This window comes from Octopus sinensis, linkage group LG5 (genome assembly GCF_006345805.1).
Source record: "Octopus sinensis linkage group LG5, ASM634580v1, whole genome shotgun sequence".
In the NCBI taxonomy this organism is placed as follows: domain Eukaryota; kingdom Metazoa; phylum Mollusca; class Cephalopoda; order Octopoda; family Octopodidae; genus Octopus; species Octopus sinensis.
The window spans coordinates 62,214,177-62,232,118 of record NC_043001.1 but is presented as its reverse complement, the minus strand read 5'-3'; the positions used below and the strand labels follow the sequence as shown (position 1 = coordinate 62,232,118).

Genomic DNA, 17,942 nt, shown 5'->3' with positions numbered 1-17,942 from the left:
GATTGAGTCGATCACATCGATCCCAGTACGTAACTGGTACTAATTTTATCGACCCCGAAAGGATGAAAAACAAAGTCGACTTCGGCGGAATTCGAACTAAAAACCCTAATGGCAGACGAAATACCACTAAGCATTTCGCCCTGCGTGCTAACGATTCTGTCATCTCCCCCGCCTTAATATAATATAATAATATAAGCTTTTCTACTCTAGGCACAAGGCCCGAAATTTGGGGGGAGGGGGCCAGTCGATTAAATCGACCCCAGTACGCAACAAGTACTTAATTTATTGACCCTGAAAGGATGAAAGGCAAAGTCGACCTCGTAGAATTTGAACTCAGAAGGTAATGACAGATGAAATACCTATTTCTTTATTACCCACAGAGAGGACAAACAAGGACAGACAAACGGATTAAGTCGATTATATCGACCCCAGTGCGTAACTGGTACTTATTTAATCGACTCCGAAAGGATGAAAAGCAAAGTCGACCTCGGCGGAATTTGAACTCAGAACGTAGCAGCAGACGAAACTGCTAAGCATTTCGTCCGGCGTGCTAACGTTTCTGCCAGCTCGCCGCCTTAAAATCATATAATGATATGATATGATATGATATGATATGATATGATATGATATGATATGATATGATATGATATGATATGATATGATATGATATGATATGATATGATATGATATGATATGATATGATATGATATGATATGATATGATATGATATGATATGATATGATATGATATGATATGATATGATATGATATGATATGATATATGATATGATATGATATGATATGATATGATATGATATGATATATGATATGATATGATATGATATGATATGATATGATATGATATGATATGATATGATGATATGATATGATATGATATGATATGATATGATATGATATGATATGATATGATATGATATGATATGATATGATATGATATGATATGATATGATATGATATGATATGATATGATATGATATGATATGATATGATATGATATGATATGATATGATATGATATGATATGATATGATATGATATGATATGATATGATATGATATGATATGATATGATATGATATGATATGATATGATATGATATGATATGATATGATATGATATGATTATATGATATGATATGATATGATATGATATGATAGATATGATATGATATGATATGATATGATGATATGATATGATATGATATGATATGGATATGATATGATATGATATGATATGATGATATGATATGATATGATATGATATGATATGATATGATATGATTATGATATGATATGATATGATATGATATGATTATGATATGATATGATATGATATGATATGATATGATATGATATGATATGATATGATATGATATGATGATATGATATGATATGATATGATATGATATGATATGATATGATATGATGATATGATATGATTATGATATGATATTATGATATGATATGATATGATATGATATGATATGTATGGTATGGTATGGTGGTATGGTATGATATGATATGTATGATATGATATGATATGATATGATATGATGATGATATGATATGATATGATATGATAGATATGATATGATATGATATGATATGATATGATATGATATGATATGATATGATATATGATATGATATGATATGATATGATATGATATGATATAATAAATGTGAATGCCAGTGTGCCAGTGTGTCATACTTTTTCAACTTTACTCCTACAGGCCGTAGTCCAACATATCATACTATTTTGGAATCAGGCTGATTCTGTGAGTAAATTAAAACCATTCCGGGCTGAATCAGAACACACAATCCTGAAATTTTGGATTCCCAAGTTATTGTGATTCTTTTCGACAATTTTTTTATGTAACTTTGTGACAAATTTTTTGTACGACAACAATTGTTATAATCCAAAGGCTAACTCCATGAGTGAATTAAAAACATTCCAGGCCGAATCTGGACCTGCAATCCTGAAATTCTGGATTCCAATATTTTCATTACTGCGATTGTTTTTGGCGATTTTTTACATGATTTTTTGCATGATTTTTTTTACATGATTTTTTACCTGATTTTTCTCATATATTCTGAGAAGTGAAAGTGAAGCAAACTGAAACTGATAACGAGGAGTCAGAAAACCCTATGTTGATGATCGAATCTGGCATAATTGGATTGAAAGAATCCCAATTGGTATCCAGATAAATTTTGGGATGGACGTTCACAAGCACTACTAGAATTTCTTGAATCTTGTCAGGTAGGCTTTAGAGAAAGCCTTAAAACAAGTGGAAAGAAGTCTTGGAATAACCTCACAAATTCCCAACGTTACGCACTCCGACGTCTAGCTAATAACTATTCTGTTGTTATTAAGATGGCGGATAAGGGAGGCGCTATTGTAATTATGGACAAAAGTGAGTATATTTCGGCTTGTGAAGAAGTTTTAAAAGACAAAACTTCATATGAACTGTCGATTCAAACCTCAATTACAGAAGGGAACTTGACAATATAATTCTGGAAATGGAGGAAAACAATTTCGTTAATAAGGCTGAATCTAAGATTTTAATGTCAGAAAAAAGAACACCTGTATTTTATGGTCTCCCTAAAATACACAAAAAGGTCGAAAGATTTCTTTTAATGCGCCCAATTTGCACGGCCAAAATTTCGGAATGACTGGATGGATTTCTACTCGTCGCAAAACGATAAAGTTCCTATATTCGGGATACCTTTGATTTTGTATCTAAAATCAACAACTTTTTAAGCAACAAGATCGTATTGAGAACATTTTTTTGGTAACCATGGATGTTTCTTCCTTATATCCCAATATTGACCACAATGAAGGGGTAGAAGCATGCATGGATGCCTTCGAAAAGCGGTCAAACAAAAGTATTCCATCAAATTTTCCCTGTAGATTATTGAAGTTTGTGTTAGAAAGTAACACAATGAAGTTTAGGCAAATATTTTACCACCAGACGAAGGATTGTGCCATGGATACCCCCATGGCAGTTAATTTCGCTAGTGTCTTCATGACGACATTCGAGACACAGTTACTGAAGGCATTCAAAGAAAACGAACATTGGAGTATCTACAGGCTGTACCTTAAAGAGAGGTAAGCCTTGTTCATTGTGCAACAACATAAGTGAAGTGAATTTCATCAGAAATCATAACAGAAATGTTATGATTTATACAGAAGGTGGAACATGTAAAGATTCCCATTTGGTGTACGCTGCAGAATGCACGAAACACAACTTAATTTATGTTGGTTGTACAACAGAACAATTAAACAAAAGGTTCAATGAGCACAGATTCGACGTCAGGCAAAATAACAGTAGTTCGACAGAACTTGCTGAACATTCCGTTTCAAGCGGCTGCAGTTTTGAAGAAGACTTGAAAGTGCATATTCTCAGAAAATATTCTGAATCTGCTTCACTTTCACTTCTCAGAATGTATGAGGAGAAATATGTTTGCGGGTTATTAACATCACGCCCTGGAGGAATGAAGATGATAGGAGAATATCATCAAATTTATACAAAACTGTTTGATTAAATATTCTTCTTTCTCTCTTTTTCTTTCGTTTTTTTCTGTCATCTTTTTTCTGTTTTTCTTTCTGTCTTTTTCTTTTCGCTTGTTATAAAATTGTAACTTAAAAACTGATGATGTGATTCCACCAACGTGTGGACGCTGGTAGCTCTCCTTCATACTTTACGTTTCAATTTCTATAATTTTGAATTTTTATCACTTCTTATTTGACAAAGATAGACGTACGGTTGAAATATCGTTCAGCTAATAAAATATCTTACAATCGAATCGCGCTCTTCGTCTTGAGTGTTTACCTTTGTGAAGAGTTACGTCAATCCTTTTTAAAATATAATAATAGTAATGATGATGATGATGATGATGATGATGATGATGATGATGATGATGATGATGATGATGATAATAATAATAATAGTAATAATAATAATAACATCGAAAAATACCTTAGGAATGAGAATTCAGGTACGAAATTTTCCCAAGATGAAGGCTGGAGGGTATATCAGCCGAAACGTCAAATGTAAATAATGTACATAGTTCCTCATCTCTTAAATATAGAACTGTATATATATATATATAATATATATATATATAATATATATATATATATATATATATATATATATATATATATATACATATATATATATATATACATGCATACATACATACATACATACATACACACACACACACCCACACACACACACACATATATATACTCATGTATACATATATATATATATATATATATATATATATATATACATGTATGTATGTGTGTGTACGTATACGTGTGTGTGTGTGTGTGTATACATACATATACACCACTACTGACCATTGTATCCACATTTCCAGTGTCAGAATGTAATGGGGATGTTTGGAAAAAGTTAAAAATTATGTGTAAAGATATACACGTATGTGATTGTGTATATACATAAGTATGAATATACTTATGTATACATACAATCAGATAAGCACACAAATGCAGTTAATGTGCCGAAACTTCGAAATCAGTGTCAACCGATTCTTTCTTTAATATAAAATAAACACAGTACTCTAATAAAAATGTCCCTTCAATTTAATGTATACTTGTATTTATTTGTAACTATATGAAACATAAAATACACAAATATACATAAATTTACTGAGAATAGAAATAACTGCAACCTTAAGGAAATAAATAAAGAATTGCTGAAATATTTCAGGAAATATTTTACTTACTGCGGTAATATATCCAAAATCGTTTCTCTCTTAAATTTTCAGGGTTGATTTCAAAATTAATTTCAAAGGATTCTCCCAGGATGGTGTGAAAAGGATTAAGATCTTTAGTAACAGTTATATCATCTTTAGTAATAATCTGCACACGAATATTTTTTCCATCCAGCAAAAAAAGTTCTATTGGTACTGCTTCACTGAAAGCAATTTTGAAGTTGCATATACTAGTTACTGGTGGCATCATTCTAGGATAGTCAATGGAAATGATATGGCCTTCGGAACCACTGATAACTTGGGAGTGCGGACAATCAACATCATATGTGATTTTTTCTATGAATGAAAAAAATTTTCAATTAAAATGCAATCAGTTTTGAAATATTCTTTTTCATTCCTTTTCATTTATCAACTTTTTCAGGAATATTCTATAAGACAATAGAGCCGGATCTCATTACTTCTCTGCTTTAATATTTGTCAATATTGTATTTGAATGCAAATCATTGTTCATGTATAAAAAATTACTCTTTTGGAATTTTTCTCTCTCAATCATTTATACATTTACGTGATGGTATGTTGTCAAATTAATGTGGCAGTCCCATGAAAGGGAAGAATACTGCTGCTATTTAGCTCTAGGAAACACCGTTTCCTGTTGACCATGACACATTTCCTGTGTCCTTATGTTTACAAAGGGGAGATAAGCACCTCCACCCAGCAAAGTCATCTCCAGAGACTAGTTTCAGAGTCATTGCTCATCATCAGTCTGGAGTAGCATGGCTTGCTAGCTGTCGATACTTATCTGCCTTTGTAAATATATAATAATTCAAGTGAAATACATTCACTGATTTCGAAAATAGAAATAATACTTTTCTAAATCTCACAGAGAGATTTATACATAAGAACACAGGAAATGCGTCAAGGCCAACAGGAAACGGTGTTTCCTAGGGCTAAATAGCAGTAGCATTCTTCTCTTTCATGAGACTGTCACATTCAGTTAACAACATACCATCACTTTATTGTACTGCTACTGTAGAAATCTCTCAGAGAGATTTAGAAATGTATTATTTCCATTTATACATTATTTCCTTATATGTAGCCCTTTAATCTAACATTAGAAATATGTCCTTGTATACCTTTATATACCTGCATATATTTATAATGTAATATCCTAAACACAATAGTCTATATATCTATCCACTTAATTATGTAAAATTCCCTACTCTTTCATAACCATCTCTGTTTTTATAATGCGCAGAAATATCTTGTAATTTTCTTCATTGTCTTAGCATCAATATAGAGACTAGTAGATACGACAAAAAGTAATCTAATTTTACTATAAAAATATGTTTACTCTACAATATGTATACTCATCTAGTTTGTTTATAGATGAAGCTTATCAAAATACATCGTCATTTAACTGGACATATCACGTCTATGTTACTGGAAATAGTGTTCAACTGAAAATGTATATGTATTTTTATTTACATATTACGCTGAGCATTGTATTTTCGGTAACACAGACAAGCTAAATGAAGATGCAGCTTGATGAATATACGGATCAATTTACATAAGCTATTTATATTTGAATTTGACTTCGATTTGATATTGAGCCTTCCTTGTGCATTGAAATCTATTCGAACAAATGAGATATTAACAGCTCCCCACATCAAGCGATGAGAACATAACAGAACATAGACAGTTTTATCGCATAATATGCTTTAGTAGTTACACAAAAGAAGCAAGGAAAATTTTCATTGTGAATATTTTCCAATTACAAGACAGCGTTTTCCCAAATTAAAGCTTAACTTTTTTGCTCAAATATAGTAGATCTCTCTGCCAAAACTCGGGTACAAGTAGTATCTTGGGTGTTAATTTAATTTGGAATTTTACATTTATTTTATAACAAATTATTTCTTTTTTTTTTCCTGTACATACATACATATACACACGTGCATACACACGTGTATACACACACGTGTGTGTATATATATATAATACATACATACATATACACACACAAATATGTATATATATATTTTATATATATATATATATATATATATATATAATATATATATATATATATATATATATATATATATATATATATATATACATATATATATATATACATATATAATATACATACATACACATACATACATATGTATATGATAAGGAAGAAAATGGAGAGTTTTAAGAGAGAACTGTCAACATTATTTACATTATTTACATTTGACGGATATATCATGTTTGTTGTTAACACAACGTTTCGGCTGATATACCCTCCAGCCTTCATCAGGTGTCTTGGGAAAATTTCAAACCTGGGTTCTCATTCCTAAGGTATTTTTCGATGTTGTTATTATTATTATTATTATTATTATTATTATTATTATTATTATTATTATTATTATTATTATTATTATTATTATTATTCAGTAGTTTTATTTTTATAGCGTGCCTTCACTTCACTACCGAGCGCAGCTCTGTGTGTCTTAGGTATGTGCTGTGATTTGTTGTGATGCTCTGATGGTTATTGCATGGAACGTGTTCTGCGTAGGATGTGTGCAGTGCCTAGTAGTGCAATTTTCTGTATGTTATATGTGTTTGTAAGTCCTGGTGTTTTTGTTATGTATTTGTCTGAATATTTTTTTTATCATGCCTAATGCACCTACTATGATAGGAATTGTTTCTGTTTTTAGATTCCACATCCTGGTTACCTCTATTTCCAGGTCTTTGTATTTTGAGAGTTTCTCCATTTCTTTTAGAGACACGTTGTCATCTGCCGGTATTGATACTTCAATTAGAAAGCATTTTTTTCCTTCATGATCTCTGACAACTATATCTGGTCTGTTGGCCTTAATTTCTCTATCTGTGTGTATCGGCATATCCCAGAGTATGGTTGCTTTCTCGTTTTCTGTGACCTTTTTGGGGTGTGTGCCTATACCATCTTTTTTCTATTGTTATTCCATAATGTTGGCATAGCTTCCAATGTATGTCTGTGAATATATTCCTTCTTAGCCAGGACTGGGCAGCTAGAGATAATATGATTTATTGTTTCTTGTCCATCTCCACATATTCTGCAGTTACTTGTAATATTTCTTTTCATTACATGTTTTTGGTAATTTCTGGTGGGGAGGCTTTGGTCTTGTACTGCAATTAAAAATCTCTCTGTCTCTGCTTTGAGTCCTGAGCTTCTCAACCATTGCTGGGATTTTTCTTTGTCTATTTCTTTTGTGCTTAGTTTAGTCCAGTATTTACCATGAAGGGGCTTTTCTTGCCATCGTTTTATCATGGTTCGTTGCTGTTCTATTTTTAGTTTGGATTTCATTTGTTTTATAGTTTTTGTTGTTTCTTCTTCTTCTTCTTCTTCTTCTTCTTCTTCTTCTTCTTCTTCTTCTTCTTCTTCTTCTTCTTCTTCATCATCATATTTATTAGGTGGTATGATTTCTTGTTTGTATTTGTCAGCTTCTTTAAATACTGAGAACAGTTTTTTGTTTTGCTCGTGTTTTGCCGCTATTTGTATCAGTTTTCCTTCATTCTGAAGTAGATATTTTTGCAGTCCTATGGTGGTTATTTTATAGTAGTTTTCCAACTGTATAAGGCCTCTACCACCTCCTATACGTTGTATATATAGTCTTTCTATGTCAGATTTTGGGTGATGCATCCTAGATCCTGTCATTATTTTTCTTGTTTTCCTATCTATTTTGGTCAGTTCATTTAGTGTCCAGTTAAGGATATTGTAGCTGTAACTTATAACTGGGACGGCTAAAGTGTTAATACCTATTATTATCATTATTATTATTATTATTATTATTATTATTATTATTATTATTATTCAGGTCACTACCTTGAATCGAACTCGGAATCTTGGGATTAGTAGCCCGTGCTCTTAAACCCCAAGATTCCAAGCTCGATTCCAGGCAGTGACCTGAATAATAATATAATAATAATAATAATAATAATAATAATAATAATAATAATAATAATAATAACAACAACAACAACAATATCGAAAAATACCTTAGGAATGAGAACCCAGGTTCAAAATTTCCCCAAGACACCTGATGAAACTTTGGAGGGTATATCAGCCGAAACGTGTTAACAACAAAATGAGGACAAATATCCGTCAAATGTAAATAATATAAATAATGTACATAATTCCTCATCTCTTAAATATAGAACAGAGAACTATCAATTTATTAACATTTTGTCAATTTACACTTGCCTACAATTATTTCCATATATACTCTCATTCAAATTACAAAAGTATGAATTAAAATTGCATTTTGAAAATAAAATTTCAATTTTTCAAAATGCAATTTTAATTTATAAGTTTGTAATTTGAATGAGAGCAGATATGGAAACAATTGTAGGCAAGTGTAAATTGACAAAATGTTAATAAATTGATAGTTCTCTGTTCAAACTCTCCATTTTCTTTATCATATACTATAATAAATTATACACATATATATAGGAGCGAAACAAACATCTATAAAAAATACCTGAACTTCATAATGTGTTTAATATTGGTGCCTATTAAATGATAAACACCGATACTACTACATAAAATTGAACTCCTGAAAATTTCATCGATATCTATATATTAATAAAAGGGAAGTTCAATCTTACTTGCTTGCAATGTTACAAAGCCAAACTGGCGCATAATGGGAAAATACTATGAATTAAGTTGTCCCAGAAATGTTAATACGAACGGAATAAAACAAGTTAAGTGAAAATAGGAGCAGTAGCTATTGAGATATTCAGGGTTTGGGGGGTATAAATGCCCAAAACGATGGATAATGCCGAATAGAACTTCTTCCTGAAAGGGAAGATACTCTAACCCTTCGATTAGATACAGTAATTTGACAATAAAAAATACGATTTGTTTTATTTTTACAATAAATGTTTCTATTTTCGCTTTTGTTAAACACAATATTTCAATCATTTCGAAATATTTTTAAGCGAGTGTGATTTAAAAAATGTAAGTTGTTTGTACAGTAAGTATTTATATTTCAGCTATCTTTAAACAAACAATATTTTAATGTTTTTTTAAATTATTTAAAATTATATTTATGGCATATTTAAAAAATACTTTAAAGTGAAAATGACTTTAAAAATACAATAAATATTTCGTAAAAGGCCCGTTCGTAACCTCAGTGTGAAATAATTTTTTCCATAGTTTTTTTGAATGCATTCAGCGTATCTCACCTCTAAAGATTTGACTGCTATTTCTAGCACGCTCTGCTACCACGTAACAGCTATTTGCGATAAAGGACGTGAAATACCTGCTACGTGGTAGCAGGGCGGGTTAGAAATAGTAGCCAAATCTTTCCTTTTCTGGGGCAAGGAGCTGTTTACGCGTGATTTCGACGTCCCATTCGTTGAAAACATGCGAAATAACCTGGAAGAGAGAGAGAGAGAGAGAGAGAGAGAGAGAGAGAGAGAGAGAGAGAGAGAGAGAGAGAGAGAGAACACGAAACAAAACTCCGTTGCTGGAAAACTCAGACTTTCTCGCAGACCCAATGGGTCACGGGTAGTCTAGTATAGAATTAAACCGGAGAAGCTTGGATGTAAACATCCCTTTTAAGAGGAATCTATATCGTCACAATAATACACACACACGCACACACATATATATATATACACACACATGAAGTGATGAAAGGTGAAGGGCAAATGGAAAAGAGATGAAGAGAGAGAGGGAGAGAGAGAGGAGGAGGAGGAGAAAGAAGAATATATATTCCTTTCTTTTCAGTGCAATAAGTAGCTGTAGAAATACTGATAATGACTGACTTACCATTCATACAAATATATTGAATCACATTTTTAGCATCAGGTAGGCAGATCTTTTGTGTATATCCGTTGAATTCAGATTCACAGTTCTGTCTCTTGTTGCAATAATATTGTATCATGCCCATTATTTTCCAGTCCTGTTCTCCATTATTTGTATAATTGCGAATGGCTATTTTGCTTCCAATCGAACAGTAAGGTTTCTCATAGCAAATATCTGCCTCACAAAATCCTGCAATACAATCAAATAATTAGTACGTATGCAATACCATTCAGCTTTACTCTTCTCGTTATTGTTATCGTTGTTGTTAAGCACCTTGTCAACATTGACGTAACTGTTCTAGATTATGTTCAGACATATTTATGAATATCACAACTAAGAGCTGTTGCCGATTGAATGAGCGCCGATGCACACCAAATATGAAAGGCAAAGCCGACTCAGCGGAGATTTGAATTCAGAGATGTAATTGGTTAGGCCCTTGAATAATTAGAGATGATTTGTATATTTAAAAAAGAGAATCCGGAAAGTAACGCAAAGCAACTGACTGTTGGGGGTCATGTTGCAGCGATGACGATAATGGTAATGGAAGAGAGAAAGAGAGGGAGAGAGGTGGTCACAGTTTGCTGTTGTAGGGGTTGTATTGATTACTGGTCAGCCTGGTAAATGAATAAACTGTAAAAGTTACATAAAAGCTGCCCTTATTCGTACCAGACCATGCGATTCATATATAGCTTCTGTAAAGACTTTAATTGTTCTATAACTGGATGACATTCAGTTACTCATCTGAGTGATAAAATTGCTACTAGTCTCTCGACAATGTGAACTGAGACAAGAAAGAGTTGTACCCCGTACTGCGGCACAGTACAGGGTAAAGTTTATATACATGATCCTTTACTAGCCTTTGTATACATAATCCTTTATTTAGTAGTCTTATGCTGGATCTTTATCTTTTGACCTACAGATTTAAAAAATAATTTCAAACTTCGGACACTTGTAGAATGTGTCATATAAAACATATTTTACTCTTAGCATTTTTGAGAAAAACTTATATTTACGAAGTTATTTCACGTTAAAGTTCTTGCATTTCGGTAATTCCAACCAATCAATGATGTGTATTCAGCTAAATAAAATTACTGCTGTTGTTTGTCAACAAGAACTTCCGGCTGTGTATTTTTCGTTTGTCACTGTTATTTATGACAACCCTAACCCTAAAACCTTAACCCTAACTCTAACTCTAAAACCCTAACCCTAACTCTAAAACTCTAACCCTAACCCTAAAACCATAATCCTAACACCCTAACCCTAAAATCCTAACCCTAAAACCATAATCCTAACACTCTAACCCTAAAACCCTAACCTTAACCCTAAAGCCCTAACCCTACCCTAACCCTAAAACCTTAACCCTAACTCTAACTCTAAAACCCTAACCCTAACTCTAAAACTCTAACCCTAACCCTAAAACCATAATCCTAACACCCTAACCCTAAAATCCTAACCCTAAAACCATAATCCTAACACTCTAACCCTAAAACCCTAACCTTAACCCTAAAGCCCTAACCCTAACCCTAACCCTAAAACCTTAAAACCAGTACAAACGCACGAACGATGTCATAAACGATGTGACAAACGAAAAGTACACCACCGATAGTTATTTGTCAACAACAACTATCGGTGTAATTTTATTCAGTAATTTTATTCAGCTGAATACAGGTCATTGATTGGTTGAAATTACCGAAACACGAGAACTTTAACGTGAAATAACTTCGTAAATATGTTTTTCTCAAAAATGCTAAGAGTAAAAGATGTTTTATATGACACATTCTATCAGTGTCCGAAGTTTGAAAGTGTTTAGTTACAAAAAAATATTTTTTAAACCTGTAGGTCAAAAGGTAAAGATCCGATCTTTGCAGCCAAATCGCTAACTGTAGTGTGCCAGTAGGTTTATAAAAAAAATTCTGTTAAGAATTTATGCTATAATGACATGACCATAACAGAAGATCCAAGAATTAGAGCAAAACGTGGGGCAGTGCGTGTATATTATATGTAGCCCAAAGGATAAAAAAATGATATACGAAAATTAGTTATTTGTTCGGACATTGATCCTTGAATGAAGAAAGGGATAGCAAAAAAAAAACCAAGTCAGTTGTGGCAAAGCTAGAGAAAGAAAAGAGAGGAAGAGAGAGAGAGAGAGAGAGAGAGAGAGAAAGAGAGTAAACAAGAATAAAGAAAAGTGGATAAAAACTAAAGGCATGGTGCATGCTAATATGAAGATAATCCAGTTCTATATTTGTCTTCATCTTGTGTTAACACAACAAACAAGATGAAGACAAATATTCGTCAAATGTAAATAATGTAAATGATGAAGATAATCGATTACGATTGACAACTGTATTATTGTCACTGTTTAGCATACTCCGAAGTCTTTGATTATGTTATCAGACAATAAATTTGAGACGCAGATTCAATGAAAACAAGGATATCATAAATTTTCTTGAAGTAAACTTATTTACTGTTACTGTAGGTCAACTCCCTATTTTAAATTATCCTGAATAATCGGATACATATACTTTACAGACTAATTAAAAAAAAACCCTCTTAAAGTAGTATATTGTGCTCGTCAGTCAAGTACTTGCCTACTTCTGTCCATCCGCTAATTAGTTTGCTTTTACTGGTGACACTTGTTACCGCATCCGGTAACTTTTCAAGCTCTGTATTTAGTACCTCTTTTAAGCAAACATCTTAAAGAAAAAAAATAGTTGCTGCTTCAATATATAAATGTTAAAACATGCATCATGACCCCAGAGTGAACGAAATTATATTTTAGGAGAATGATGCCAGTTAAAAACCAAAGACTAATATATATATTCAAATGCACGCCAGTACCACACACACACACATAAACACACAAATATAGACTTCATATGTGTGTGTGTATATATATATATATATATATATATATATATATATACATATATATGTATATGTATATATATGTGTATATATATATATATATATATATATATATACACATACACACACACACACATACACCCACACCCACACACACACACACACACATATATATATACATATAGTGTTAGGGGCTGTGTACAGATATTGAATACTGAGAAAAGAGGTCGCCAGAATTTTGGAAAAAGAACTTTTTTTTATTTAGTAATTATTAAATAGCGCTTTCGTTCGTTTTTCGAACTTGTCAAATTAATTTCTTTTGTGAATGTACAAATTGTTTATCTATGTAAAACATGTTTTTTTGTTTTGTTTAGAAGAGAACATTGTTTTTGTTTTTCGTTTTTTTTGTGAAGTTCCAGGACAATGGAGATCGATAGATAGGTAGATAGGTAAATAGATAGATAGACAGACAGGAAGATAGACAGGCAGACAGACAGAAATACAAGTAGAGAGAGAGGGGGAGGAAGGGACCTTCCTTTAATTTTGACTTCCGTTTATTTATTTATTTAGTCATTTACCATTTTATTGAAATGAGTTCAAGGAGGATGATCTCTCATAGGATGGGGTGCGGTCATTGCATTTTTGTTTTTTCTCTCTTTTTTTTTCCATCTGTCCTTTTTCTTCTTTTTCTTAAGGTGCCAGAGGGAAGATAAAAGGTTCTATGATAATTTAAATATATATGGATATGTGTGGTGTGTGTGTGTGTGTGTGTGTGTACGTGTGTATGCGCGTATGTGTACCTATGAAGTAATGTATTTGGAAATATGTCTGTCTACACTGTGTAATTTCGATGTTTTGCATTGGAAAATAAAATCAGGTTTCTTTTAGTGTCATGTTTTTGCATGAAAAAACATTAGTACAATTTTATTTTATTTTATCTAGTTTCAGCTCACGAGCTGTGGCCATGCTGGGGCACCGCCATATTTACAAATTAGAACAATAAAATCCAGTTTTATAGAGATGAGTATCATGCTATAAATATTGGGGCAGAAACAACAGTAATAGTGTATTTTTTTCCTTAAGGTGTCTTTCAATTTCATGTTTTGCATGAACAAACAATATTTAAAAGTTAGAAAAATACGTAAAGCTAGAATATCCCATGCTATATATATATATATATTATATATATATAATATATATATATATATATATATATATATTATTATATATATATATATATATATACATATACCTGAATATTTATAGAGAAGAGTATTATGTTTCCAATATTGAAGCTACATTTAGAATTATAAATGCAAATTCTCCGCTTCTCTTTCAAACGTTCAATTTTGGAGAGAACTTTTTGATGAAGTGTAGCTCCATTGCTTTGCGGGTTTTCCAGTGAACATTTAAAAAAGGGAAATATTTTGAATTTTCCGTCACAGCATATTTACAGATGCTTGCTTAACGGAATCTTACGTAATTCCTCTGGTCGGTGGAGGTAATTACTTGTTTCGCCAATGTAATTTTCTTTGCAGCTTGGGAAGGTAATGCAGTATATGAGGTTCTGCGTTTTGCAGTTCATATCTGAATTTATTTTGAAAAGGGATCCGCTCTTGAATTTTATGTGGGAACCACTTTCCAAGTATTTAAAGTTGTTGTTACTGTTGCATGTTCCACATCTCCAATCTCTACATTCTTTTACTAAGAATTCTGATTCATTCTCTGATGTGAATTCTGCTCTTGTAAGGTGTTTTGTAAGATTTTTGGTTTGCGGCTACGATTACGTAAGGGTTTTTTTCAACCAGATTTTTCCTTTTGGAGTTTTGTAGGAGTATAGGTAAGTTCGATTTTATGGCGTGAAAGATGTTAGTTATCCTAGGACTGTGTGTCAACAAACGGGATCGTGTGTTCATTTGTTTTTTTTCTTAGGTGTCCGTAGTTGGGTGATGCTTAGTTTCATCGCCTTTTTTATTCCCTCATTAATTAATCCTAAGGGGTATTTCTGCATTGTGAGGAAGCCTTTGAGCTCACTGAGTCGGATTTCCCGTATTTTGGGGTCAGCCACTATAGCACAGTTGCGTCTTGCCATGCTGTATGGGATGTTTCTTTTGATGCGTGATGGATGGAAAGAGTAGAAATTTAAATATCGGTGTGCGTCAGTTTTTCTTTGTAAAATATGTCTGTTGTGACTGTGGAGTTCTGTATTTTTATGTGGATATCAATTGTAACTGGATTCTGTCGTGAACTTGATGGATGGGTGAAGTGTGCTCAGTGTATTGTTAAATATACTTAGGTCCTCATTTGATCTGTCCCCCTTAAATGAAGCCATCATCAAGGAAGCGGTCCCCCCTTTTAATGATATATTTCTTGAACTCCATATCAAAAGTTTTCTCTACTTCCTCATAAAGTTTTTCCTTCAAGTATCCCATGACTAAGTACGCATATGAGGGTGCAAACTGCGTCCCCATCGCCGTGCCCTTTAACTGTCGATATGTTTTATTATCGAATCTAAAGGGATTTTCTTCTAGTGCCAGGCGTGTAGCCTTCGTGACGAATTCAGTCTCGAAGCGTTCGTTTATCCGTCCTCTATGTTTCTCTACCCAGTGCTGGACTGCTTCTAGGCCTAAAGCGTGAGGTATATTGGTATAATGATTGGTGAAATCGAAACCTGTAAGTATAATAGCTTCTGGGACAGTGGGTGGAATGTGCTGCACGAAATCTATGCCATCTCGTGTATAACTGGGTATTAAAGGGCTTATATATATATGTATATAATAATAATAATAATAATAATAATAATAATAATATAATAATAATAATAATAATAAAAATGATAATAATGATAATAATAAGAGGGAATATTTTTCCAAACTTACAAGGAAAAATTCAATTTAGAAATACTAAATCAAATTTCACAAAGCATAATATATATAAATTAGAAAAAACAACCTTTTTTCAATTCAATAATGAAAAATTAGATTATACAATCCACAAAAATTACGTATTATAGAAAGATTAAATATAAGATATAACATATAAAAATGATTAAGTAATGTGCAAAATAATAAATAAAACGTATATATTTGGTAGAATAACGACACGTGTTTCGTGGCTATATTTAAGAAATGATAATAGTAGAAATAATAATAGTAGTAGTAAAATCACTTCAATACAAATATAGCCACTCTTCAGGTTAAAGATAATAACAATAATAAAATAATTAATTAGGTAAATTAATAAATATACATAAATGATCTCGTAAAATACGAAATACCTTAACAAATATATTCTTCTTTAAAAAATAAGATAGAATTAATTAAAATATTTAAAACATATATATATATATAAATACACACACACACACACACACATACACACACACACATATATATAAGATACAAAATATACATTAAGTGAAACCTATAATTTATAAGTGAAATACTATAATTTAGACTATAAACATTAAATTAAATTATTAATTTATTTATTCATTTAATAAACATCTAAATAAAATCTTATACTCATTAAGTAATTTATATTAAAACCTGAATGTTAAGTAATATACATAATGTTAGTACAAGCTATAAATATTGGAATTAAAAATAGGAAATGGTTCAAATTAGATAAACTAACTATATTATTAATATATATGTAGTTTAGATTTAGATTTAGATTTATATATAGATTTAATATTTTACTAAATAATAAAGTTGGCCAAAATATCAATTAATATAAAACTAATTTACTTAAATATAATACTACGTAATAAATAGACCACCTATTAAATAATGTATTGTCTTACAAAACTAAATCTCAAATTAAATTATATGTAATACGTTAAATCACATTATAAAAATAATAATAAAGCATAATAAATAAATAGATATACATATCATAACTAATAATGATCAAGAAATTATATATAAAATTAATATTTTAATAACAATAATAATAACAATAATAATAATCAAACTTAATACATTTCAAAAGTTAAATAATATTGTTAAATAAAAAAACGTTTCTTAGCTTGTCGATGAAAATATTATAACTGAATTTTAAACGTAAAAATGTTGGTCTTAGCGTTTTTTATTTAACAATATTATTTAACTTTTGAATTGTATTAAGTTTGATTATTATTGTTATTATTATTGTTAAAATATAAATTTTATATATAATTTCTTGATAATTATTAGTTATGATATGTATATCTATTTATTTATCATGCTTTATTATTATTTTTATAATGTGATTTAACGTATTACATATAATTTAATTTGAGATTTAGTTTTGTAAGATAATACATTATTTAATAGGTGGTCCATTTATTACGTAGTATTACATTTAAGTAAATTAGTTTTATATTAATTGATATTTTGGTCAACTTTATTATTGAGTAAAATATTAAATCTATAGATACTACATATATATTAATAATATAGTTAGTTTATGTAATAGGTGTGTATATATTTGAAC

At 31.0% G+C, this 17,942-nt stretch overlaps 1 protein-coding gene across 4 annotated transcripts in view; it reads right to left on the bottom strand.

The window, feature by feature from the left end:
• LOC115211776 overlaps positions 1 to 17,942 on the bottom strand; it is a 130,422-nt gene that overhangs the window by 56,546 nt on the left and 55,934 nt on the right. For all 4 annotated transcript variants that reach the window (XR_004999063.1, XM_029780452.2, XM_029780451.2 and 1 more), the window contains exons 4-5: positions 10,563 to 10,787; positions 4,775 to 5,098 (exon numbers count right to left, since the gene is read on the bottom strand). Coding sequence is in view for 3 of the 4 variants with exons in the window: in XM_029780452.2 (XP_029636312.1) it covers positions 4,775 to 5,098; positions 10,563 to 10,787 (549 nt within the window). In the remaining variant the exon portion in view is untranslated. The remainder of the gene's footprint in view (positions 1 to 4,774; positions 5,099 to 10,562; positions 10,788 to 17,942) is intronic.